General features: G+C 41.6%; 1 protein-coding gene across 3 annotated transcripts; it reads right to left on the bottom strand.

Annotated features, from left to right (window-relative positions):
* Positions 1–598: 598 nt before the first annotated feature.
* On the bottom strand, positions 599–25,245 carry stard13a (StAR related lipid transfer domain containing 13a). Of its 3 annotated transcripts, none has more exons than XM_028595969.1 (14): positions 24,781–25,245; positions 12,321–12,392; positions 11,303–11,384; positions 9,711–9,774; positions 7,758–9,070; positions 7,028–7,198; positions 6,483–6,642; positions 5,608–5,806; positions 5,024–5,237; positions 4,496–4,610; positions 3,596–3,847; positions 3,017–3,234; positions 2,350–2,526; positions 599–2,261 (listed from the first exon to the last, which is right to left on the bottom strand). In XM_028595969.1, the coding sequence occupies exons 1-14, from the start codon at positions 24,902–24,904 to the stop codon at positions 2,144–2,146; spliced, it is 3,279 nt and encodes a 1,092-aa protein (XP_028451770.1). In that variant the 5' UTR covers positions 24,905–25,245; the 3' UTR covers positions 599–2,143. The 3 variants fall into 3 exon arrangements, with proteins under 3 accessions (XP_028451770.1, XP_028451769.1, XP_028451771.1); XM_028595968.1 differs by lacking the exon at positions 24,781–25,245 and adding an exon at positions 19,801–20,438; XM_028595970.1 differs by lacking the exon at positions 24,781–25,245 and adding an exon at positions 13,873–14,525.

The raw sequence follows: 25,245 nt of genomic DNA on the forward strand, positions 1-25,245 counted from the left end.
CTTGATTCACCTTGTGAGTAATCCTTTTTTTTCATAGCGTAATTTGCAATACGATGTTTCTCATCTGTCAGACTCCATGTACTAAAGTACACCCACAGTGCAGATGATCATTGACATTCAGGAGCTGTAACAGTGTGCCCTACATTTGAGATAAAATCACTGACATGTTAAATGAGGTAGAAGTTAAAGTAATGTTTCATTTATTTCTGTTTTAAAAATGGCAGACATCCTGGCTTACAGGGAGAGCAGCATCTGTATTAAAACACCTTCATCGCCCTCTGCGAGGGTCCCCATATAACACGGCTAAGTAGGTAAATGTGATTGACTATTGATCCGAGCTGTGGAGGTTTAGTTTCCTGCATCCATCCATTGAAAGGACACAAGGAGAGAGCTGTGAAAATCTTCATAAGGAGAACCCCGTGACACTAAAGTTATCTAAAATATTTTCCATGGCAGAATCCAGTGTGGCAACAGCACCACTCAATGGACACAAGACCACATAAACAGTAAAATATTATGTGTGATATACATGTATTTTCATGCTATTATGCCTTTTAAAACATGTCATATATAAGACTGAAGAACACAGAATACAATGTTGTGTTGAATTTTTTATTCTCTTGTTTAGAAACAATGGTTGTTGTTTTTCTGTCACTTAGTCAGAAATGACCAAGCATAAATCCCCCCGGTCTCAGCTACTTAGATAGGTTTGGAGCCCCTCCCCACACAGCCGAGGGCTCACGTCAATGTCACTCACTCAATCTTTGTCATTTTGTTTCTCTCATACACACTTATTTACACATACACACAACATATGCCACACCAGCTGACAGCATTCACGCAGGATTTGATGGCACTGTAGAGATATTGTATCATAGCAACACCATAGCAACGCCTACAGCTGAAATAAAAAAAAAGCCCTGGCAGTGCCATGGCAGAGCAAGCGTTAGTCTGCTGTTGCTTTAGTAGGATGGCGTGTAGAAGGTTCACATTTCAGCATATCAATATGATAGGAAGACCCTGAAAAGCTATGATGTTTGATCTGCTGGCACAGAAAGCGTCATATTTATTTACAATAAAGGCTGTACGTATACCTAAAAAGCAGATACACAGGCACATCCATCCATGCACACACCCACACACACACACACACACAATTTCAAACATGCTTCCCAGAAGCAGTGAAATGGTCACATGTCTTAGACATTGTATAACATGACGGCAAAAAGGTGATACAATAAACATTGATATAATGGCAATAATAACGTTAAAATAACATTTAGATAAGATTAACACTGAAAATAGTGACAGAACTAAATCAACAGTGATATCCAACACAATGTATCCACAACGGCACATTTATGGAACAGATGAATGTTTCCCATTTCTGTGATCCAGATCCCTCATGTGCTTGCTTTTCCTGAACTAGTGCACTTCACTCACAATGTAATGCGACATGTAGCCATATTGTACTGGTCCTGGTCATTCCAGATTAGTTTTTAGAGCACTGGGATTTATGCATCTTTATCTGTGGAAGGCTTGATCATAATCAAGAGCATTTTATAAATGTGCATATGTAAGTGATACTTTCACAGCTTAGTTTATAGATGGACAGATTAATAAAGAATTGTGGCTATTACAGGCGTAAGATGTAAATATTTTTTACATACTATGAAATCAGTAATAGCTAGATCAAATTAAGGTGTTAGAGACTGCAACCATGTCATGATCACACCTTATAGTGCTGGCTGTTTTATAATTATTATTATTATTATATTATATTATTATTTGAGACATCAATCGCTATTCAAATAAATTAAATAAGCCATTTTAATATTTGAAATTGCAAACTAACATTTGCTCCGTGGGGCAAAAAATGGCAATGAAAATCATAATGTATGAGATAAATAAGTAGTGATATGTTGTTCTGCAGAATTAATATAATTACTGTAATACAAAAATTCCTTTTCTGTGTGTAAATGACTGTAACTCAGTATAGTATGGTACAGTAAAGCTCAGTGTGGCTCAGCAGCGTGAAAAGACACTAAAGTCCACTGCCTGGATGATTCCTCTCTTGGGTCACTGGTTCTCAGGCCCAGCTGCTCTGGCAGTGTGACCCAAGATAAAGCTTGAGTTCTGTGGTTTAGATTTTGGCCTCAGTAGTTGTCTGATCTGGCGGGTGAAAAGAGGAGCGGATCCTCTGGGCTTCATTAACACACAGGTGACCAAATGCTTTGTTGTACCATTCTGGAGATCTTCCCCTGTGACAAGAATATCAAATAATGCATATTAATGATTGCAATGTTGATTAAAAGCTTTACTATCAAAGCTCTTGAAGTCTGCCCAAACCTGAGATCCACTCTGGAGATATGAGTGAGCCTGGTCCTTCCAGTCCCACAAGGTTCGAGGAGGTACTGTGACTCCAGCACCACCCCCCTCACTGCTCCCATGCGTGGGCTGTCATCATGTTCGATGGACACACACACCAGCGTACAGGAGCCTTTACACAGGTCTGTACGCCATGACCTGAGTGGGCGGAGAGACAAAGAAGAGAAAAGTGGTGAGTTCAGTCAGGCATTTAATGTGGGCATGTGAGATATTGTTTAGTGAATTTCTTTTTTGAGGACTGCAACTAATTATTATATTCATTGTTGACTAATCTGCAGATTACTTTCGTGATTAATCGATAAATTGTTGGTCTATAAAACATAAGTACAAAAAATTAAAAATGACCACCACGTGTTAATGATGTCTTGTTTTGTCTGACAAACTGTCCAAAACCAAAAAAAATTCAATTTACTATAATGCAAGCCAAAAAAAAAGCAGCAAATTCTCATATATGAGAACCTGGAACCATCACGTTCGGTGTTTTTGCTTAAAAAAAATAAAATAAAAGACTTAATAGCTGCCAATTCATTTTCTTTCGATGGACTAATCGACCAATTGTTCCATCTCTACTTTATTATACAGTACGATATTTTAGAAATGCCAATATTTTTAATTAATTAATTCTGACCTTAGTACCACATAGTCACAGCTGGGTTGAGGTGCCATGTTGCCGCAGGAGTACTGGTACACGTCTGTCTGTTTATCCAGTGTCTCCAGAACCTTCTCCTGCTGTAGTTCAGTCTGCCACAGAGGGCGCTCTCTCAGCAGCCGCTGCAGCACTTCACTGGGAGTTGCTGACACCTCAACACACACTCGCCACCGCCTCAGAGGGTTACCATCTCCCACCTTACACACAAATACATCATGAGTGTTTGATTTATACATTATACATTATCTGATCATGTATAATTTGAACATGTGGGTCTCCATGCACAGAGATGTGAAAAAAAATTCTTTAATTTCCATTTTTATGGCTCACTAAACTTCTGGAGTTAAACAGTCAAGTTGAGTCAGGTTGAAGTACTTGATTTATGCTTCCTGTGGCGAAGCTAACTGAAAATTACGCAAAGTATGCGCTGCACAAGTAGTGTAATCATTTCAAATACATTTATGAAGACGCTGATATTCCCTGTCTTTCTTTCTTTCTTTCTTTCTTTCATTCATGCCCAAAATCCCATGATATTCCAGAAATTCAATAACCACATACCTTTTTAAATGCCAGTTCTGTATGGTCAGTAGTTGAGCGAGACACCCAGCCTTTGCTCTTATCTTTGGCCTCTTCCAGCAGGTTCTGAACCAGCCTTTCTAGGTGTGCATGATAGGATACCTCCTCATCCTCCTCTTCCTCGTCCTCATCCACTTCCTCCCCGTGAGCCTTGCACAGCTCTTCCAGTGGGGGCACCATCAGCTCAGCCTCCATGTAGGAGTTACGTGACTGGGTCACCATCTCCTCTGGGATCTGGGAAAAAGCCGGAGGACGTGCATCACATCACATCGCACAACACAAAAGTACTACCATGTCTAAAGCAGAAAACAGACCAATAAAAAATGCAATTTGACTGGTTGTTCATTTGCCATTGGAGCAGTAGCATATGCACTTAGATGACAAATATATGTCATACCAGCTCAAGTGTTTTTCTACAAAAGTGGAACAGTTTAATATCAAATCTCCCTGCCTTTTAAATATCATTATCCTTCAAAAACCTTTAAACTCCAACACTTGTCACTTTCATGTTTTGGAAGAATTGACACTATCCTCTGTGGGTTAAGAAGATTTAGTCATTCTTGCTCTTATGGAAATGCTTAAATCCACTTTAATGTACACAGTGACAGCTTTAACGTAATGATTAGCTCATAAACCACAATTATACTGAGGCCTTGAACAATAACAACATCACTTTGCTTCACATAGTTATTTTTGTCTGTTAATGTCACATATAAAGACATGGTGGTCATGCATTATTTCTTAGCCAACACAATGAATTGTACAACTTCGGTCAGTCATTTGACTATATATATATATATATATATATATATATATATATATATATATATATATATATATATATATATATATCTTATACTATTTAATATTGTAAATCCTAACCTGAAAGAGGTGCTGGCACTCAGTGATCATGTGTGCCAGGCCCTGGGTGGCTGCCAGATTTTCACTTAGGTCTTTCTGATCGGGACGACCTGTGGTGTACTTCCTCTGGATTGACCTTGAGGAATTGAAATTATACAGAATATGCAGAACATAAATTATGTGAGCATTTACATATAGAGGAACAGAAGAATTAACTTATTGAGGTAAAAGCAATTTCTATTATAAGGAGTTCTTATACATATGTAAAGCCTTTATGCAAGCTGTAACATAAAACGTGGCATAAAATTGAATCTAAACTGAATCTAAAATCATATTAACAGGATATAAACTTCTCTTAGACCCCATGTTGTAAATTATTTTGCACGGACCAAAGCTATTTTTTCCAAATTAATCCATACAGTGCTTCAATAACCTAGTCCTTGCAGGTTGGTGTAGCGGGGTCATGCCAATTGTTCATAATAGTTACACACTCATTGAGTTTTTCTATGTAAGCATCGTGTAAGCGTGTTTATCAGTTTGTGAATGCACCTTGGTGACAGTGCTTCGTTCTTCAATATGCTGAGGTGGAAGAGCGAAGGTCCCAGACAAACAGCCAGGTTCATCGGTGTCATCTGGTTCTCCTCCACCAAGGAAGTGACATCACGCAGGAAGCAGAGCAACGTCTGGAGGACCTCCCTGTTTTCATCTGGCATCAGCAAAATGGCCGCTCTGACGGCCTGCAACCTCTGCTCCTTTGGGACATCTAATGAAAAAAGGATGTGAGGAGGGATGATGGCTGAAATAATTAGTCACAGTCCCCAACATCCAATCTTTGATGTAGTCTTTTAGTGCACATATGCATATTTCATAAATATAAATCATACATACAGTAAGGAGACAGAAATGTACTTTTTATATCAAACACTGTCTGTCAGATTTGACTAATGGTGTCCAGAATGTTCCAGTGATACATTTCATTATAATAAGATTTGTGATCATTTGAAACATATGACACAGTTTGCTGACTACATTTTCACTAAGGCCAGCTAAACAATTAAAAACCATTTACAATCACTTCCTCTGAAGCAGATGACTACAGATGTTACAGCATTCATAGCTCCGAGGCAACTTACACTGGTAAATATGCAGGAAGGTTTCCCCCAGCTTGCTTGTTAGCAGAGGTTCTGGCAAGTCTCTGAAGAACTGTTTGACCATGTCGGCTACGTCGTAAGCTGACTGGTCCTCGTAGCTCACAGAGTCGGGGGACAGCTCACACTGCTGCCTCAGAGCCTGAATACGAGACTTCACGCCAGATTTGCGAAACAATCCCACCTGAGACAGGAAGGAAAGAAGAGTCAGACAAAGCCAATGAAGAAGATGGAAAAGAAACAAGGCAATTATTTGCTTTATGTCGGCTGCCTCATATTTGAAAGCACCAGCAACCAGGTGTTGCTTTTTTGTGAGGTGTCACAAGCAACAAATGTTGGAACCTACTGGTTTAATGCATTTTATTTTATAAGCTACAGCGCTACAACCAGGCAGAGCAACGAAGAAGGTAGCAGAGATAGTTGATAGATTAAACTTTTGCCGTATCCGGTCGGCAAAACTCCGAACACATCTTGCTTTTTTAAGACTGACTTCTGTGCCGTTCTTTGTTCTTTTCTCAAAGAAAAGCTTAACTCCAGGTCTTCCAGAAGACCGCTGTTCCCAGCAGCAGCAGCTATAAGCCCACCCACCGACTCTATACACGATGTGATTGGCCTGACCAGAGTTTAGTTTTTCCAGCTACATCTTATGCTTTATTGAATGTAAAGTGTGTTGCAGATAAATGTAGTGGAGTAAAACATGCAATTCAATTCAATTTCCTCTAAAATGTTGTGAAGTAGAATAACCATAGTTCATAACATGTAAGAACATGAAGGTTACTTGAGTGACAATGCACCACTGATTATCACTATGGTCAGAGGACATGTACAGACTCTTGTAAATGCTGTTTTCCTTTTCTAACCTGGTCCAGACAGTGTGTTCTGAGGTGGCTGAGGGCCTGTTGTAAACACAGTGGGAGCGGAAAACCACAGCGCTGGACATGGATGATGAGGGGAACACCAAACACACTCTTCTCTTTGTAGTCTGGCACCTTCATGCGCTTCATAAACTTGGGCACAGACCTGGGAGCGATAGACAGAAAACCATTAGAGAAGTGTGTGGGAGAAAGAGTGGCCTATGCTTTAATTATCGTTCTCTTCATGCATATGCTGGTCAACTCAATTTCCCTCTCGGGGATGATAAAAACAAACAGGAGTGATCGTTAACAACACAAGGATGTGCTTGTGTTTGCAGGTCATGGTGACTGTTGGCTGGTGGGGTTTAATGATGCACAAACCCAAGTAGATCTAATCTAGTAGATAAAGTTGATGTTATGGTTTTGTGTAAAGGTGTTGGTGCATATGGGCCGGTTGTTTCAGCTCTGATGTAGAGAAGTTAAAGGAAGCTATAACAATAACAGAGGCCATTGCAAAAACTGTCACACACACATACAGATCAGATACCCACCATGTCCAGCCATGTTTATTTGACATTGAGTATTTCTCCATGATGGCGGTGAGGCGGAGCAAAGAGAACTTCTGCAGCAGGCTGAGCTGGCCCGCTGATTGGCTACCGATCTGCAGTGAAGATGCTGGCTGGTTCAGATGATCCGATGTTCTGAAACTGGGCCATCGTAGACTAGGATGGGAAGAAAATATCAGTTAAAAATGTGAGACACAGTCAATATAAAAGTCAATTTAATAAAGCATAATTACAAATTGGGCCTTATTATCATTGTTTTTGGCCATTTTACCTATCTGTAATAATACCATTGTACTAAAAAACAATAATTTCTTAGATGTAGGAATGTGGAAACATTGCTATAAAGAAATTCAACGATCATACTTTTTGTTTGAAAACAAAACTCCAGGTGAGCCAAATAGGTTTTGGGGAAAAAAAAAGGTGAAGAGTAAAATGATTACCCAAACTGCTCATCTTTAACATCCATCATAGTATATAGAACAACTTCCTGGTTCACCTTTGACCTACTGCACCACAGTTTTCCTGTACAATGAAGGATTAGTACTACTGACATTTTTTGGGTGCCCTCACTATTGGTTTTACCTCCAAATAAATTGGTCTAAATGATCAGGCTAAACTGTTGGCTGACTGTCTGACCGCTCGTTTCTTGCCTCGTTGGACTTAGTTTTAGTTCATTTGGAGAGTACAACGTTATAATGCCTTAAAAGCTTCTCACCGTGGTCTTGTCAGCGAGGCCCCGACTCCAGAGTCCCGCCTCTCCCGACTGGTTCCTGTAGAATCAGTGTCGTTCAAGGAGACCCCATCTCTTTCACCTTCACTGGGCGTGGTCCTGCCCTCCCCTTCCTCCGCGGTCTCATCCTCAGGCAGCACACTGCGGCTCCAGTGGTCCACTATTTGCTGCAAACCGCTGACGTGCTGAATGATGTCATCTAGGTGAGGGAACAAATTGTCCTCTTTCTCTAAGTCCAGCAGGTCTCCTGTGCTGGCGTAAAGGTGGGAGCCCGGGACGTTGTCGTAAACACTCACCCTGCTGCCCCGTGGAGCTCCAGGACAGGGGGGCTTGGACAAAGGTTTACCAGACCAGGGCTCACCCAGACCATTGGTGGGTGGAAAGGTTTGGGCTCGTGTCTGGGGGCCATTGTTCCTGTCACCAGGGGAAGGCGCCAGGCTCTCTATGGACAGAGCTTTTGGAAAGGTGCCTGGTTTATGGTCCTTGGGGATGTGAACAAGGAGGTTTTCATATGAGTGAAACTGGTTTCTGCCAAACTGGCTCTGTCCTTCACTCCTCTTACCTTGAGAAGGCAGCTCCATATCCTCTAAATACATGCTGCTTCTCTTGCTGGCAGTACGGTGTTTTGTACACACAGGCTCCTTCACACTGGAGGCCACTGTCTCGCTGCTGGGGCTCACACTCACCGTGGACTGTGGTTTACAATCATTGGTAAGGGAGACAGAGGAAGAGTCACCATCAGTTTGGTGGTTGTGTTTAGGGCTGTGTTCAAGTTGGCTGATGGGTGTACACTGGAGCATCTGCAGTGCATGAGGCTCCTCCCCCTGTAACACTGGCCCACTGATGACCAGTGGTGGCCTGTGATTTGAGCTTTTCCGCATGGTGGACGGCCCCCACGTGCGCATTACTTCCATGCGACGTAAAAACTCCTTGGCTTTACTCCGCCCTCCTTGCCTATGCCTGCTGCTCTTGATTGGCAGGGAGTTGTAGTGTGGAAGATCCCTGGCTGGTTGGTAGGAAGCAGAGAGTGATGCCATAGATATAGAATCAGGCATGGCAGAGGCGGAGTCCTCACTGTGCAGCGAGGAGATTTCTGTGATCTCCTGCTCGCTCAGGTCTGTCAGCACACTCTCAATGCTCACTGTGCTGTGCAGCAGACCCTCCCCTTGACCTGTCGGGCTGCTTTCATTGGTGCTGTCCAACAGGAAGTCTTGCAGGCGAGACCAACGTCGGCTGCTCCACTCGAAGGTCCACCTTTTACTGATAGCCAACGGGTCATCTTCATCAGAGTCATCACCCTATGGAACGATGAAGGAGGTATTACAGGGTCAAAAAATTGCAACACAAAGCCCTAAATAAGAGTTACTATAGGATTAAGATTCCCTGTTGTGGTTACACATATAAACTTAGTTCCTTTGGTGTAGACCATTATTTTACTTGTAGTTCATTTTGAATTAAAAAATCAAAAGTTGTAAACGGTGTCACATGGAGTGATCATTTCTTTTATTGGCCAGATTTGGAGATCTAACATTCATCATCAGCAATGGACATGAGCACTAGTTGACATTGCAGCTGAATTTTATAAATACCATTAAAGTGTGATATATGGAGTCAGTTACTCTTTTCATTTATTCAGATTGAACGGCAGAATTCTCACCAACCTTAAATCAACTGGACCAAAGGCAAAAACACTAGAGTTACTGTAAGTGTCAACATCAACATGAATCCCCTTTGAAGTACATGGTATCACATTTTCCAATGTACAGACGAATCACTGACCAGCTAAACACAGATTCTATTACAAGTAACAAACAAAAATGTAACTATAAAATCCCCCACAAATTTTAGAAAGGTGTCTATTCATGTCAGCTGACAAAGCATGAAGAAAACAAAGAGTGTGTTAAGATGAAGGCTTGCAGTTAAAATAATGTGTCTTACTTTCTTCTTGGGGTGGCTGACATCCAGTTTCATGGATGCACACTTGTTCAGAGTATTTAGACGTCTGCAACATAAAAACAAAGTAAGTTAAACGTGCTAGAGCTGGTAGGTTGGATTTGTTCTGTCTGTTGCTGTATGTTTGTTTCCTTCTGAACTGTCACACTCTCACTTTCTCTCTCTTATCTCTCACTCCTCACTGCCACTATCTCCCTTTTCTTCTGATGTTTTCTGACTCCATTCTTCTCATTACACAATCTCTATCCCTTTCTCCCACACAGCCTTTTTCTCCTCCCTCTCCTCTGGTATCTCTCTGCTGGGACTGATCCTCACAGTCAACGATGGCATCTCCCCCGAAACACAGCCGGCTGCTCCCATTCCACTTCCCTACCTCCTCCCTTAATCTGTCACACATCCCCATTCCATGCTCTGAAACGCTAGGGGCAATATCTTTACCAAAAAGTCTCTGTGCAGTCTTCCCACCCACTTTCTCCCCCCTCCTGCACCTCAGGGGATGTGAACAGCGACTGGTTAGGAGGGTGGTGTCTGCGCTGGTGTCTTTCATGACGGGATCATTAAAAACATGTTTTGGGGCTTGTGACCTCTGTCATTTGAAATATTTCAGCCTCTAATAGCAGACTGAGAAATCCTCTTTTGTTCAATGTTTACTTTTTTCATACAAACTGGCAGACAACGGGTTGTATGTTGCTACATATAAACCAGAAAAAATACCAATAGGATACAGCAAGCTGTCATATCAATTGTCTATCTTGCTAAAAGTAAACATTCAAGCTAGAAAATATACAGAGGGATCCACTGTAGTCTCCACACCCTGTATTTCTGCTGAAGGATGGTACAAACAATTCTTCCCGGTTGAATATATCCATGCAGATTTAGAATTGTATGCTCCATATACTATGTAGTCTTGCAAGCATGAAGCAGTATAATCTAAAATTTAAACAGCTCTGGAAAAAGTGTCTTACAGCTCCTGAGGAGGTTCTCAGGGGGTCTAATGTGTATTATATAGCTTTTAGGAATCACTAACGCTATAATTAGCACACCCTCCTCTACTATAGACATTGGAGAGGCAGGGGTGAATGGAGAAGAGAGAAAAAGATAAGGGGCATTGTTGGTGCAAGCCGGGGAAACTTCAATGAGAAGAGATGAATTTGAGATTTGAAACAAAAAGATCATAGAAGTGTGCAGAGGGACTTAAAACACACATTCAAAGCCATCTGGTAGAATATACTAGCATCCGCTGACTCCTTCCCCATGCCACCACCCCCCCCTCCCCCCCCGTTTTGCCCCCTGAGGGTCTCTGCTCTTTGAATGGGAGATCAGAGCGTGGCAGAGGGGAGGCGAGGTGACCAGATCAAAGCATGGCGTGTCTAAGAAGCAGACAGGGGATGGGGAGTTCATTAGGGGCCGGGGTCAGACATCTAATGATTAGCGGTTAGCACCAGGCTACAGGGACAAGTACAGAACCAGGGGACGAGAAAAGGAATTTGTGAATTTACTGATGTTAAATGTGCACGCCAAGGAGTGAGGTTTGCATGTGGGTGTATGAACATGTGCGTTTGTACAAGTGCCCTTACCGACATAGAGGCTCCACCAGATCCCGGTCCAAAAAGTCGTGGTCCTTTTTCACTGAGGAAATGTCAATTGGAAACTGGGAATCTGTCAGAGAAAGTCAGAGAGATTGAGTTTTCTTAGTTAATGAATGATAGGAGACAGCAGTTTTCTCTGCCAGTTAACCGTTAATAAAGTCTGTAAAGCATGGCACAACTGATGTTAACACCTGTCATCTGCATGAAGTTACAGAACATGCACACACACATTTTTAAACCCCAAAATAACTTTAATTCTACCCAATGCCAATGCCAAAATGACTCAAGGCTTATATTTTGGTGATTCTCTGTGTGTGGTGGCAGACTTCAGACATCATGTGTGCCCAGAAGCAGCCGCAGAGTCCCAGAGGCCGGCATCCATAACCCCACATTACTGGCGCTCACAGCAGTCTCTATCTCTGAATGTGTGTGTGTGTGTGTGTGTGTGTGTGTGTGTTTGTGCTGCATTTTAAGAGCTACTTCTTAGATTACTGGGGCCATTTCCTGTTTGTGCCTCAACTATATGAGACCTGATGATCATCACATGAATGACCGCCTGTAGGCTTTCCAGAGAGGCGGGATGATTGCAAGATGGAAGGAAGTAAAGAGGGAAGAAGACTGAATGAAAAGCAAATAAGAAAAGACAGACAGACAGAAAGAAAGAAATAGTAAGAAAATGCAGGCTGGAGAAAGGTGGAAGAGAAAAGAGAAGCTGTGAGAGTCCCAGCAGTGATAACAAGGCCTTTCCCATGACCCCTCCCTCTGGACAGGAACTAAAGCCTGGAAATAGAATGCCGTGGCCCAGAAGATGGGGATACGGAGATGAAGGGATGGCAGAAAAAGAGAGAGATGGAAAAAATAAGACCAGAAGCAGGATTGAACAAAAGGAGAGATTTGAAGGGGCAAATATTTGTGCGAAACAACGCAGCTGGGTAAATGCTGGACTAGGCTACTGTGTGTGTGTGTGTGTGTGTGTGTGTGTGTGTGTGTGTGTGTGTGTGTGTACCTTCATAGAGCTGGGCGTACTGTGGAAATCCCGCAGCTCTAAGCCAATCACAAGCCTCCTTAGCCTCAATCTCTGTAAAGCAAAATAAGCAGGCATGTTGAGTACACACATCCACATATTGATTATATTGATTTTGGGGCATTTATGGTTCTACCCTGTAATATGAAAACTGAACTATCACAACATTCGGAGGAAAGCCCCCACATTATTGTAATTGCCTCTGAATTCCAACGGACTGATGTCTTTTATGGCCAACTTGATATGCAGTGTTAATTATTTGCTCTCTAAAAATAAACAAAGATAAATTCAAAGACAAAAAATAAAGAGCATAACATTGTATTTGTTCCTATCCCTATCCCAGCATTTTTAGCATACGCTGGAGGAACATCTCTGGGAATTACATTTTCCTCTGGGAATTCACTGGAATGATGAGATTCGAAAAGCTGGAAGTGAGCCAGTGAGGGACAAAGGAAACTATTTACACAATTTAACATTATACATCCTGTACTAGTGATATCCACTCAGATAAACCAGATGTCAGCCGTTAATGCATACATTTAACAGACCTTACATGGCACCGCACCCCATTAGGTGCTGCCGCCAGCACCACAAGACTTTTACAGGCATTTGTTTTACTACTTTTTTCCGCCAGCGTATGTATTTGCTCACACTGCTAAACTGCCAGCGCTGCACTGTTATGTATGTGTGTGTGTGTGTATATGTTCTCTTTATGAGCAGACACTGATTAAATCCCCCTCTGCAGAGATTTGTGCTGACAAAGACATTTGAATGATCTTGGTCCCAGCGATCACAAGTTATTTATTTTTTTTAAACGTTAAAAAATACAGCAATGTAAAAGATATAATATATACACAGACACATGCATATGCATAAACCCATTTACACCTATAAATACACACACCCATGCGTAAAACAAACTGGGCAAGAGAGAGAGTGGGAAGCTCAGGGTTTGTAGGAGGACAAACTCAAAGCAAGATCAACAAATTATGTAAAAAATTAAAATAAAGGATGGATTACAAGGTCATTACAAGACAAAATAAGACAAGTTTTAAGTTCAAAATAGTATAAACTTCCACAAAAAGTTGTTAAATACAATGTCACTGGTTAAAAAAACACCAACAGCAACATTATTTCTGCGTCATTCTGCAGTCTGCAGTCGCTGCACTTATCTCAAACCTTTATCAAAAGCCCACTCCTACTTTCACTTGTCTCATTCACTCATTCAGAGGTGCTGGCAGTAAACGGGAGATGCACCGCAGAAACACAGGGGACAAAGTTCAGTAGGGCAAAAAAAAGCATCCTTCTTCACCATCAGAGATGAGAACGGTCTGAGGAAATTATCCTTTCACCGCAGTCCAGCAATTACATTCCTCACCCGGCATTCTCAGCATAACTCTTTTCTCTCTAAATCACATATGAAGCAACATCAGTGCAGGTCATGAAAAATATTTCTTGTAACACTCTGAAAATAGACTGGAGAGACAAAGAAACACCAGAGACAGCCTGTGGGGTGAGAGAACTGAGAACTTACTTGAAGCCCTCATGATGCAGGTGATGACATGCTTCTATTTCTTTCTCCTTTGCTCAGTTTCCTCTCCATGCCATAGCACATCCACTCGCTGCTATCCAGCTTTCCATCAAGTGGCAACGATTCTTTACTTTTGTCCTCGCTGCCTTTCCAACTTCTGTGTTTACAACTCTGCCTCCCTCTTCCAGCCTGCCCCATGCAGGTTTTCTCTTCCCTCTAATTTTCTCCTTAACCGCCTCTCTCGCACTTTCTGCTTTGTTAGGATCCACATACAATATCTCTCTATTTTTACAGCTCTCTCTGGCTTCTGCTGCACTAGACTCTTCACCTCACTCTTGTTTTGGTTACTTAATATTTCCCCCTTGTTCAATCTTGTGTAAGTTTCTTTTTACATCTTTCATACAAATGTAATTTTCTCTTAACTTCTGTTCCTTTGTCTTTATGTCTAATTAAATATGTTTCCCTTTCCTTACATTTTCTCTCTGTACTCTTTCTGTACCATTCTTCCTCTTAACCTTGTCTCAACAAAACAAAAATACATTCCTGCATCTATATGTCCCATCTGCTACTTTCACTGAAATCTCTTCATCTTTTCTTCCTCTTTGCTCCCACAAAAATCTGAAAACCAACTCCACATCTTCTTTGTCGTCACCAGAGCTGCTGTTACCCAGTCATGTCCATGGAGAAAATGGCTAATTTCAGCTGGCGTTTGCATCAGCCAGCCTCCGAGCTCACAGACGGATGACTGGTGGACGCTAACTTCAAATGTCAGCTAAAACCTACTGGCAGGCCAGCAAGGAGACTCTGACCTCAGCCTCTTTCTTTTGCTTTACTGTACAAAACTGCAGACAAGAACAATGTGTGGGAGAATGCAGTGTATACACACACACATGCATTACACACACACCAGCGCAGACATTTAGCACAGTCCAGATGTTGCCCCCAGTGAGTCAAAAAAATAATACAAAAAGGATGAGAAAGGCAGACAGCTGAGGTGGGAGGGGGGCAGCTGAGATGGACAGACCCTGTGGGAAAGCCACAGGGAGGAAGACATACCACACCAGCTGCTTATTTACTGAATGTAAGATTTAAAAGAATATAGACTCTTTTTAGAGAAACTAGAATGCAGAGATGCAGATGAAGAGCTTCTTACAATGAAGTTAAAGGATAAGTCTGGTGACATTCTATATGTTCTTATAGTCAACAAATCCTATGAAAAGACCATGTTCCTACTAACAAGTGTTGTCTGTGTATCCAAAGCCCGATAATTTCTGTTTATTCCTCTGAGCCACAGACCTCCATTGTTGTCCATTAAAAACATATCAGTGAGCATCACCATTGCAAAGTTTGGCATTACAATGAACATTGGCACTGTAGTTTATTTTGAGTCAACATACAACGCATAAATACTCATGAGTGCACCAAATCTTGAAAATAGTCACCAATGCACTATTTACTCCTGTTTGAGTAATTTTTTCCTAAAAACTATTTTAGGAAATTACTGAGCCTAACCTTTTTAAAATATGAAACTATATATTTCGGGCAAATAAAATAAAAATAAAAAATGCTAAAGTTTGCAAGTTTTCAAAACCATTGTCCATTTCTCCAAACTGTTTTTGCAAAATAATTAAGACAAACATAATTAAAGATAAAGTTTAAGTTCTTCTTTAAGGACTAAAAAACAATCCAGTGAATGCCTCTGTAGATCCACACACATGTTAAGCTCTGGCTGTTTGCTTCTTACTGTGCTACAACAATGGAAACACTTAAATTAGTTCCTATACTGTAGATGAATAAATGAGAGATACTTGTACATCCTTACTAATCAACTGACCTTCATTACACTGACTTGTCTAGTGTTGCATCAAAAGTAATCAATAGTTATACATTTAATAACGTTATTTTTTAAACACAAAACAGCGTGCTTCATCACAGTGTTTGTGTATGTTGGCAATGCATCTTTGTGTTTGTGCACAAAGGTGCCAAGTGGTAAAGCTCCTGTCAGCATGGGAACAAAGCACTGCTATTCATCTGTGCAGAATGTAATCAAGAGATTAATTAGTACACAAACACGTTATTAGTGGGCAACAAAACACACAAATGCACTCAGTCGGACAGAGCTAATCCAAGCTGCCTACCGTGCTTTGCCTTCAGTCTATTCCATGCCACTGCATTCCTGCTGTGGAGAATATATGACAACAGGCAGCAAGCCACTCGAACAACAGCGGGGAAGTTGGACAGATGGTATGTGTATGAGTGTGTGTGTGTGGGCGTGTGAATGTGGGCCTCCATGTGTGGGACAAAGGCTGTAAGGTAGTTCCTTACATAACAAGGACGCAAGCTATGTAACATAATACTCATAATACAAGTACCCCAATGTCCTCACAGCCTTATTCTCTGAAAGTGTGCCTTTGCTTTTCTTTGCTCTACCTTTAATTTACTTCCTGTTAACGCCAGCAACCTTGACTTTCTGACCGCCTTTTCTCAGTGTTATGTCTGCCTTGTGCTGGGTCTCAAGGACCCTGAAGGGCCTTGCATGACATCATTTCCTGCACTGAATTTCCCAGGCGTCCAGAGCGGCATGTGAGCTAAGAACAGCAACAGGAAGTTCCTGGACTGAACATGTCAGAGGGAATCTGGATGGGATAATTGTTACAACAGAGAGTAGAACTAGAGAGTGTTCATTTAAAAAAGTTATACTTAAATGATGTTTAAGTTTAAATGTGTTCTTTAGAGAAGATAACCGCACTGATAAGGGGCAGAGAAGAGATTGCATATAGTTTGTTAAGGCCGTATAGGCATGAATTGAGCAGTCAAAGTTCTTCTACAGGACTACACACACACACACACACACACACACACACACACACACACACACACACACACACACACACACACACACACACACACACAGGGTGCCTGGAAAGCAGCCATATTCCCACATAAGCTAAAGCACTTAGTCCTTCATGTTTAAAGGTCACAAAGGGGGAAAAAAATAGTGAAGAAGGCAGAGGAAGAGTGATGGGAGAGAAAGAGGGATGGAGGAAGGAAGGGAGGGACGTGAAGGAGGAATATTTCTGCTCCGTCCCGCATGGCTCATCTGCGATGATGTCGAGCACAGGAATGTACTGTAAAACAGCATCAACACTGGCATGAAATCGGTACAGGTTCAGGCGCAGCGCCTCTTGTGCAGCACTCAGTGAGGTTATACGGCCCTGGATATATACAATATGAGAGAAATGGCAGGACTGCTGTGAGTTAGCAGTTGACCATAATCATTAACAGCACTGAGTGTTACGGGTAGTGTTAACAGACTATGTTAATGGACCTTTTTCACCGCAGACATTTTGACTTGTCATAGTAGGAAAAGCACAGCTGAAATTGATAACCTTAACGATGGCTCAATTCCATCAAGTGTCCCAGTAAGATATTTCAGTGAGTCAGCATGCCCAATACCAGGGCCTCTCATAAGTGGAATGCAGCCATCATTAATGGTTTTGAATACACCTGGGCTTTTCCTTCTATGACATGTCAACATGTCTGCCGCGAAAAAGGTCTACGGGATGAGATAGGATGAAACTTAAGGTGATAAAGTTGAGTATTTGGTTATGCCCCTTTTGCTCCAGCAGAGGGTGTTAAAGCAATGTGTCATGGCAATGCATTTTACATTTCTGTCAATTAATAATTAAATGGCTTCAGGCTATGGTTACATGATGTATGTATGTGCTGCTTCTTATTCATTTTGCCATTCATTGTTAGAGCATTTATTGTTAGCTGGCTGCATTGAAACAGTTTAGTGCTCAGTAAAGCCTTGTGGTTTGGCAGAGTAACATGTGGTGAGTATTAACTTTAACTCTGACAGATACACTTAATGAGAGTTGCTCTAGAGACAACTGCCACTGAGTAAGAAAATACGGACTGGTGATAATTTAAAAGAAATCCTGAATACATGACAGGAGAAACACAACAAATGCAGATGCTTCCACTTCCACTTTTTTTTTAGAATGCACATTGTGTATTGAGTGTACTTCATTTTTGTCACTTTTCCAGCATGAACAGACTACATTCTGAAAACCTGCGTGAAATCTAGCACTTTGGGATTGATTTGTCAATGAAAGGTGCTCTACAAATAACATGTATTATTATTATTATTATTATTATTATTATTATTATTATTATTATTTTTAGTATAGATTTGGGACACAGCTTTTTTTTTTTTTTTTTCCTTTAACCATGCAACAACTGATTTTGTTTTGGCCACGTAGCAAAAAAGTGGAAACTATCTGTGAGCCCAACACTGATATATTAACACCTTTTAAGTTGATATAGCAGTTGTCTATTTCCACGTCCATCAGACACAGAGCAACATCATTCATTTGGAATCATGTTTATGGCCACCTGATGAAGGTGAGTCTGATATTCACTCATCTTTTAGCTCTGCTTTTGGTCTCCACAAACTCCTGTGTGAAATATCTGGCTTTTTAGCTGCTCAATGTTCCACTATAGGGGAATGACATGCAGCAAAGGGCTGCAGGTCGGAGTCGAACCCGCAGCCGCTGCATTGAGGAATAAACCTCTATGCGCCTGCTCTACCAACTGAGCTAACCAGGCTCAGTTAGTCTGTGACAGATAGTCACAGTTTTTGTCCATTAGGTGCTGAGCAGATAACATAGTAATTTGTTAATTGTTATTATTTTTGCTGCTTTAATCTGTCACCCATCTGTATATAGGCCATGTGCATATATAAAGCTAAATGTACTTTAAGATATGAATCGAACTATTGCTTTTGTGAAGTTTCAGATGTAGATTTGGTTAGGTCACTGAATTATTTCATATTTAAGTATGTCTGAAACTCTACCAGCTGCTAAGACATGGATTGCAAGTGTGTATAAGTGCAAGAGGCAGGGAGTGAAAATTAAATGAGTCATACCATCATTCAAAACCAGCACAGGCATAAACTTGCTTCTCCATCTACATTCCTCACCTGCCACAGCTGTCATATCTCTCTCTCTCTCTCTCTCTCTCTCTCTCTCCTTCACACATATTAGTTTGTTTTAGATACTTCATACAAGATGTGGCTCGCACAGAAAAAGAGAACTTTTTCACAAGACCTGACAAGTTTCTGCTTCCTCATAAGACCAAGTTATGTGCCATGGTAAATCACAACAAAAAAACAAAATCTGATCTTTAAGTGTACAAACATTGCACCTGGAAAACCCGGGAGAATAACTAATCTTCTACAATGAACTAAACAAACATTAGAATAGCCCAAAGTCTCTTTCTGAACAGTAGGATGTTCTCTTCACTCTTCGGGAAACGAGTCATGTGACGGGAAGTTGGGGAAGTAGCCATGGAATACAAGTTCGGTCGGGAGGACATAGACAAAAACAATACCACTACAGTCCTTCAGGGTTTGTTATGACTTCTTTCATATTTATGAAAGACATCTTTGGAGGAGAGGTGGCTCCATATGTTCGACTGATTACAACCAGAAAGTTTGCGAGTACTGCCAATCTGTAAGTGTGTAAGCTCTTGCCAATAAAAGCATATTTAAAAAGCGTGATGAAACAGAAGATAGATCTATTCCTCTTTGCTGTTGCATAAACCTCTAAAAAATAGGTGTAATGTTGAAAAAAAGACTAAATCTACATAAAAAAGCCCTTTTTATCTTTAAAACTGACACACTTTCTTTATCAAAATTTACGTTGTTTGAATCCGCACCCAGTCCCACCTCCCTTTTGTAAAAAACAGCAAATCTGGAGGAAGAAATACAAGCAATGTGAAAAAGTAGGGATAAAGTTTACATATCTTCCTTTTTTCTTGAGAGAACATCCAACTAATCAGGTAAAAAGACACTGTAAAACCAGTCACATATCTAATCACACTGACGGACACATTAAAACGTTGCTATCACTCTCTCTCTACTTCTACCTTGTTCCAGCCTCCGTAGGAGCTGTTTGCGGGCAATGATGCGTGAGAGGCGCAGGACAGAGCGCCGTCGAGGGGTGTCACCCAGCCTCAGGTAGTAGTCCTGCCCGTCAGGTGTCATAGCCTCTAGACAGGTTTCCTCATTGGTGCTGTCGCCGTCACTCTCGCAGTCATTACTGTCGTCCTTGGCACTTTGATCAATGCTGTCCATGATGTCATCAACTTCCATACTCCAAGTGTCTGTAGCATCAGCACAGTTGGTGCTGTCCTCAGCACTGACGGTGTCAGCGCTTTCTGCATTGTCCCTCACATCCTCGTCTTTGGCAGCTTCTAGTGCGTTTGCATCACCCACACGCTCCAGATTGTTGTTTGCTGCCACTTCATTCCCTGCGTAATTTGCTCTTTGTGCCACACTGTCCATAGTCACTGCCACATCTTCCATAATGGTCATACTGCTGTCCACAGCCTCCATAACATAATCTAATCCTCACAAACCTACAAGTCTTCCTCCCTCTCTCACCCTGATGAGTTGTTGTGAGAGCACTCCTGAATTCCTGTCTCTGACATGCCCTCACTGGAAGCCAAATCAGCTCCACATCCGCCTGCCTCCTCCCTTCAACTAACCACAGTCGAACAAACACACAAACTTCATCACACCGCCTGACACCACCACCCCCCCACCCCCACACAAATGTTAACTCCACAGCTGAGATGAGAGTAAGACTCACAAACTATTGCTTCCACAAGGTCTTTCCTTTTGGTCACATGACCAGCAGCCAATTGCACAAGAGCCTAGGGAATACTGCCCTGCTTCCTGACGCTGTGCAAAAGACACAATTTGGACAAAATTACTCAGGCAAATATACATGTGTGTGTGTGTGTGTGCGTGCGTGCGTGCGTGCGTGCGTGCGTGCGTGCGTGCGTGCGTGCGTGCGTGAGAGAAGCAAATATCTGAGATTGGAGATGTGATCAGAGTGGAGAAAGGCCCGGAAAAATTACACTATCCCAAAGACCATATGATAATGTAACATGGGAAAGGGCAGAACAATAGAGAGTGTGTGGGTGTGTGAGACGCTGAGGAATGTATGTAGGAGCAAATCTATTGTTAATAAAGAGTAGGATTTTAATGCCATTGACAAATAGTCCACACCATGAAGTTCATACCACATGAAATTTAACATAACTGATGCAGCCCATATACAACACCCACATTCACTGCTTTAGCAATACAATAACACAAATCTGTTGTGTAGATATAGTAAGCAATGCTAATGTCTAAAATGTGTGACCGAATGATGCCATAAAGTAACCAGTTTGGAGGATAAATGTATGGAATGCACTGAAGGATGCACCTAGTCTGACATAGTGATTTGCCAGGGTCATTTTAAATCATTTTAGGGAGGTAACAGGCAGGGGGTATGGGACGGGGGTGCACATGAAAAGTAGGTCATAGCAAAGTCAATTTCAGGTCAGCAGCCAAACACTCACAAGCACACACACACACACACACACACACACACACACCTGATCTCACAAATGAGGGGTATTACAGCAGTGGTTTTTAGTTGCAGTTGCAGCTCATACACTAAAACAAGTGAATAGTCTGAAGTTGTAAAATATAAAATCTGTGATTCAATTTGATGAGACTGCCCTCTTGAGGAAATCTGGGACAGATTCATTTACTTTTTCATTATTTTTCATGTCAGTCTGATACACTGGCAAATACGCTATGCAGAATACTGAGCAGACTTTCCAACTGATGCAGGGAACATCAGGCTGACACAGTAACGTGATAGTGAACTAAAAGATGTGTGTCTCCTGTGCCAGTCCATTTACAAATAGACTGGCACAGGACAGGGCTGTAGTAAGCGGCCAGTAATAAAATAATATCCATCTCTCTGTCTCAGTTACAGCCGGTCAACATGGAACAGAAACTTAACAGACAAACTGAAGAGGAGACTAAAAAATCATGTGCAGTTGTGTGACGGTAAAGATTAATCAAATATGCGGGGAGTGGGGGCACAACAACAAACAGTTGGACAATGTGAAGAAAATAAAATACAATAGCCTCATTTTGTGTGACTCCAATGTTCAGATTTTTGCAAGTTGTGATCTCATACATGACCCAAACTTTTGCCTCTAGTACAGGATATAAAATATAAACTATATCCCTGAATACAAATTCTCTTTGTCATCATCTCATTCATAGCTCCTGAAGAATGTGTTTCGGTCTAAATATAATTGAAGATATATTTATAAATAAAATAGAAATGGCACTAACATTTATTGTAAGTCTACCATGTCCATGTCTTAGGTGAATGCTTGTACTAAAAATCTATGTGATACAATATCTATTTTTTACCAATCACAAAGATACAAGTAGAAGTGAAAAAATGGCAATATTAAAAGACGAGTATAAATAGGAAAATGGTGCTGGTCGGGTTAAAAAAGCCCTTTCGGGAGGGTTTAAGTGATCTAAAGGATTGGACACTAATGTAACCATTCTGAGCTCCACAGTCAGGGTATTCCCAGGCTTCAGGGCTGTGACTCTGAAAGCCTGGTCACCTTTAATCTTTAACCTATAGATTTAAATACAGCCAAGGGACCCCATTCCTGACATGGGCTCAACAGAGATTAAAACCCCTATCTACTATGTGACAAACTAAACTAATGTGTGTACTTCTTCTAATCCTATACAAAACACATGCAGCAGCATCTTGCATATTCTGGAGCAGTGTAGGAAGAATTGCTTGTTAACACAGGTAAACAAGATCCTTGAGGGAAACGAGAAAATGAAGCTATTTGACATGTTGCTGAAGGCTTTGAAACCTCAGTTTGTTGATACAGCCTTGAGATTATCTATGAAAGCACACCAAGAGGCTGCTAAATTTACCTTTAATGTATTCCTCAATTCATTCGAGGCCACTAATGAGAAATTCACATTGATCAGCAGGAAGCACATAACATCATTTCACTACACAATCATTGGGTTTTACTCACAGCTAGCAGAGTATTTTCAGTACAGCGAGTGAGAATAATGATGATTCAGGGTAATGGTTTGGATTTGCGTAAATTCATGTATATGCTTATGTTTTCTAACAAACCCCTCCACCCCACCCCAAATAATACACATACACCAACACACACCAAAGCAACTAAGACCCACAAATCCCACATGCAAAGGGAGACCCGACCCCCACTGCTAACCTAAAAACCTCTAAATCCAGGTGCTGTGTACTCTCAGTTTACACACTCGCACACGGATGACTGAATGGAAACATAAACACAATCACAATTTACTTCAACAATCAGTTCAGGTCACTCATCTGTTCATTAATGCATCCAACTAGTTATGATCACAGTTGCGAATGTGTTTTTGTCTTTCTAAACTTGAATGATGCTGTGTTATCTGCATCTAACAATTAATATTGCTATATGTGCGCTTGTCCTGTATACATTATTACTACTGTGTTCCTAAATGTTCATTTTTGTTAACGTTAAGCTTCATGGAGCAAATTCATTGTATTCATCGCCCAAATGTATCATTTCCAGACAAATACAGTTTCAAATTTAAAACATCTGACCAACTCCTAATGTGGACTAACTTATACAATATGCCATTGCTGCTAATTCAATGGAAAATGCTCTGCTGAATACCAGCATTAACGGTGAGGCCAGATGTGCACATTTTAAGGTTCCCTCATCTCAAAATGTGATCGAGACAGATGTGAACTGTGTGCTTTGTGAGTTGATGGGTTAAGCAGTGGGGTGAGGGAGGGGTGGTGGAGGAGGGGCTGAGGGATTCAGGGATTTTTGGCTAAAGGACAGGATGAAAGGGTGAGAAATTAGGGGAAATGGGATTACTGAGGCAGCAGGTGCTCTCTGATGCTCCATTTGACTGATATTCCTCTCTTATTAATTGTGTACAAAGCATCAATAAAGCAATATTCGGTCACCCACCATGCAATAGTAAAAATGATCTTCAAGATTTGCCTAAGTAGCCCTTTGCTGGTCACATATTTTGATTTGATTTATCACTGCTATGCACTTGATATACGCCTGACAGGCACAGTGACTGGGACTGATCGTGGCCTGTGGTGATTTGTAGCGTCGTGAATGTGGGAATGTTTATCTTTTAATTTGCTTAAGAGGCAGACATTTTGGTAATTACATTAAACCGAGGAGACAGATGCAGCTCTCTCTTATCTCTCTATCTCCTCACCTTCTCCTCCCTCTCTGACGCACAGTTGAGAGAGAGAGACAAGTCTGCGCATCCAAGCCACTGTAAATATAGAGCGAACCGACTGACCCTCCAAACTTGGTGCATTGGCGCCTACATAGAATATTTGACTCCATGCACATGTATGAAATGCGTAATCCAAAATATTAAACCCCCTCGCTCTCTCGATGCAGTAGACTAAGCAAATTAGACCATTCTCTAGATTAGAACAACAAATGCTGAGCGAACGGCATCTGAAGCCCCGGCTGGACTCCTGTCCACAGCACATGCCTGCGCTGTTTTCAGCACTAAATTTGACAATGACCTTCCCAAAATATCAGGGAGCGCGCTGCGCGTGACGCTACAGGCATAACATAACACAGAGGCTATATGCAGCACATAGACTGAGATAAACTTTTGTCTTCAATATCCATAGCATCATTCAGCAAAGCTGTTTTAAATACCTTGTAGCGGTACAGAAAAAAGGTGAAAATGATGACCTCCAACAGTGACAAGCATAAGACAAATATACATCCATGTAGTCAGAAAACAATTTCCAGACCATGATGTATCTATGTTTAATTTTTAAACACTATGGGGTGCCTTAAGGGAGCAGTCCACGGCTCATGCTGCTGTTATTTAGCCTGATAGATCTATTAGACAGACTTGTGTCAGTCAAAATTTGAATTGTATTGGAACTGTAGTATTCCGCATATAGGCTATTAAAAACAAGTTTCACTTCCATTGGTTTTTGGCTCTCTGACCTGCCAGCCGTCTCTCCCGGACATTCCTCCACAGCAGATCCCAAGCCTTGGACGTGGAGTCCCGCAGCTGCTCGCTGATCGACCGCCGCAGCTGTAGCTTGGCAGATCTTCGCTGGGTTGTCATTGCGGTGCAGCCGGACGCATACTCCCTAACTAAAACCAGCGCTCCGTCAATACCCGTTATTCCTTAATCCTCCGTTTATTCCACTGTGAACTGGGACAGTGCGCCCCGGCTGCTGCGTCTAGCCGCAATGGTCGTCACCGCTTCACCTGGTATGAGGCTCTCGCGTTGCGTCACCTTCCTGCACCAGCGGAGGCGGATGAAGTCCTATTCGCAGGGTTTTGACCCACTAAGATATACTGTTTGAATTAATCCAGCATTTCACGCCCTCCTCAGCTCCCTGTTCGAGTCATCTTGAAAGGGCGAAAGTGCAGTGTTTCGTAACTTATGCATGTGAGTCTGGA

This window comes from Perca flavescens, chromosome 13 (assembly GCF_004354835.1).
Source record: "Perca flavescens isolate YP-PL-M2 chromosome 13, PFLA_1.0, whole genome shotgun sequence".
NCBI lineage: Eukaryota > Metazoa > Chordata > Actinopteri > Perciformes > Percidae > Perca > Perca flavescens.

What these genes read in the sequence shown, in the direction of transcription:
- stard13a (XM_028595968.1), bottom strand. Translation starts at nt 20,269, where the DNA reads ATGGAGGCTGTGGACAGCAGTATGACCATTATGGAAGATGTGGCAGTG. An exon ending in AATAAACATGGCTGGACATG is followed by an intron (nt 6,643 to 7,027) that starts GTGGGTATCTGA and finishes TATCGCTCCCAG; the next exon opens with GTCTGTGCCCAAGTTTATGA. An exon ending in CAGAACTGGCATTTAAAAAG is followed by an intron (nt 3,235 to 3,595) that starts GTATGTGGTTAT and finishes TTTGTGTGTAAG; the next exon opens with GTGGGAGATGGTAACCCTCT.